Consider the following 2,175-nt stretch of genomic DNA (forward strand, 5'->3'; position numbering starts at 1 on the left):
AAAAAATATATACTGATATCACTGATATCGTTTGGGTATAGAAAGCAGTTATAATAGAAGTAATGTTTATTTGTTCACACTCTGTTACAACAGCTCACCTTTTTCTTCCATACGAACAGGAGCAATCCCCTCATCACTACTGGCTCTGCTTGTGACACTAAATCACATTTTGAAATAGGGCTGGGCCTTTATCGTTATTTAAAAAAAATTCCTTATTGTGAAGAATTTGATTTATCTTGACATATGCTACTACCAGTGGTGTCTGAAAAACCCAAAAACTGCCACTATTGTCATGATTGTTATTTTTGCTATTTCCTGCACTGCTGGTTTATTGAGAGCAGTAATAAATATCAATAAATTAAAGATATCTAATTAAATGCAGTTACTGTGTGCAGTTTGGTTAAGAAAATCACACTTTTTAATGTTACTAGAGTCCTGATGAAACATATTTTGATTTTGATTTAATTTGTTTTAGCATATGTTACATGTTTAAATGTTCTCAAGGACGGTATTAGTGCTTATTGGGCAATAATTAACGAGCAATCACAGCCTCACAGTCCTGAAAAAGACTTCAAGAAGCTGTAAGTACTTTTTTATCATAACTTTTATCATTATCACAACATTGCCAAAATATATTGTCATAAAATTTAAAGTCTATATTGCTCACCCTATTTTGAAAATGGTCTTAATCCTCAGGACAAATGAAATCACCCCTTGTTACGAAGCCATCTGATAACATATATACATGTAGAGCTGAATCATCTAACATCTCAAGGCACTATTCATACAGAACAGCAATCAAACTCTTCATTATATTAATTATAATATTCATGTAATGAGTAATCCTATATGTCCATTCAAAACTTGTGGGCTCATGGCTTGTTTAAACTATATAACATTACATTATGCGCCACAATGTTACAAAAATCAATGACTTGGTAAGTAACTTGCACAGTGGTTTACAGGTAAAGTTCAAAATGCTGGTGAAGATTCTCAGTCATCCAGGTCATCATTCCAAAAAAAAGTAAAAAAACAAAGCAACTGGACTTGTTTTCCGTAGTTGAAGACGTTTCGTTTTCTCTCCCGGAAGCTTTCTCAATTCAAAAAGTCTGGAGTAATGTGGAGTAACAAGCTTTAAGCTGCAGGCAGTGTCAGCACCAGTAGGGGGAGCTGTAGGCGAGGAGCCAGAGGAGGAGATGGTGGCCACCATGACCAAGGCTGTCCTGCAAGTGGCACAGAAGAAGGTGTTGTCACAGGTCAGAGCACTTCTCTTTAGAACCTTCTGCTGTCCTGCTGCTACATCCCAGCTGTGGGAACAAGTGTTGCTCTGCATCAGTTTCTGTCTGCTGCTCTCATCCACAGGTCCAGAAGAAGGCCTTCATAGAAAACACAATTCCTCTGATCATCAGCCTAAAGAACCTTCTGGAGCAGAAACGATCTCCTGTCCTCAAAGACCTTATGGCCTACCTCCAGGTACGCGTACCAGATTCGATCTGATGCTTCAGTGTCCTTCTTCGTCTTCTCATCTAAAGAAGAACATAAAGCCAAGCTTTAAAAAAAAATAAAAAAAATAAATCTAAATGCAGTTTATTGGTGGTCATGAAGTTGGGAGAACCTGCAGAGATGAGTTGGTGATACATTCCATGTTGTCCATCAGGTGACGATGCAGGACTACCGTAACAATGTGAAGGAGATCTTCGCTGGAGATGAGCAGCTGGCGGCTGAAGTGGAGTTTGCTCTGAAGATGGCAGAAAAGGAAAAGGAGATGCAGGAACAGATAGAGAACTGCAGCCTGACACCAGGTGACCAAACACCCACTGCAAAGGTCAGAAAAAAGCCCTAAAGATGACAAAATGACGGGCTTTCCTTAGAAGTACAGCAAAGGAAACATTTCTAACAATGATCTAAATATATGTGACTACAGGAGATTCCTGCTGCTCCTCCTTCTTTTCTCTGTCTTTGCTCTGACCTCCCTGTTGGTTTGCTTTTTCTCTCCCCGTGGCTCCAAGTTGATCTGAGGGTCTTTGTGCAGCGTGTCAAATGACCTTCACTTCATTTGACATTTCAAGCCGCGAGCTAATTTTATTGAAAAAGCTGCCATTTTTTGCACATTTAGCAGCATCTGTTTTCAGAGCTTTCTTCTTTAATTCTAGCTTTCTCCGCCATTGCACCCTT

General features: G+C 39.2%; 1 protein-coding gene across 1 annotated transcript; it reads left to right on the forward strand.

Annotated features, from left to right (window-relative positions):
• Positions 1 to 1,116: 1,116 nt before the first annotated feature.
• LOC118560036 (condensin-2 complex subunit D3-like) lies at positions 1,117 to 1,858 on the forward strand. The gene is made up of 3 exons (XM_036130673.1): positions 1,117 to 1,256; positions 1,363 to 1,473; positions 1,658 to 1,858. Exons 1-3 carry the CDS (start codon positions 1,197 to 1,199, stop codon positions 1,841 to 1,843), a joined length of 357 nt encoding a protein of 118 aa, XP_035986566.1. The 5' UTR covers positions 1,117 to 1,196; the 3' UTR covers positions 1,844 to 1,858.
• Positions 1,859 to 2,175: the final 317 nt, after the last annotated feature.

Source organism: Fundulus heteroclitus, unplaced genomic scaffold, assembly GCF_011125445.2.
Source record: "Fundulus heteroclitus isolate FHET01 unplaced genomic scaffold, MU-UCD_Fhet_4.1 scaffold_37, whole genome shotgun sequence".
In the NCBI taxonomy this organism is placed as follows: domain Eukaryota; kingdom Metazoa; phylum Chordata; class Actinopteri; order Cyprinodontiformes; family Fundulidae; genus Fundulus; species Fundulus heteroclitus.

Coding starts and splice junctions, on each gene's coding strand:
- LOC118560036 (XM_036130673.1), top strand. CDS start 1,197: ATGGTGGCCACCATGACCAAGGCTGTCCTGCAAGTGGCACAGAAGAAG. Junction 1,257..1,362: donor AGAAGAAGGTGTTGTCACAG/GTCAGAGCACTT, acceptor TCTCATCCACAG/GTCCAGAAGAAGGCCTTCAT. Junction 1,474..1,657: donor ACCTTATGGCCTACCTCCAG/GTACGCGTACCA, acceptor GTTGTCCATCAG/GTGACGATGCAGGACTACCG.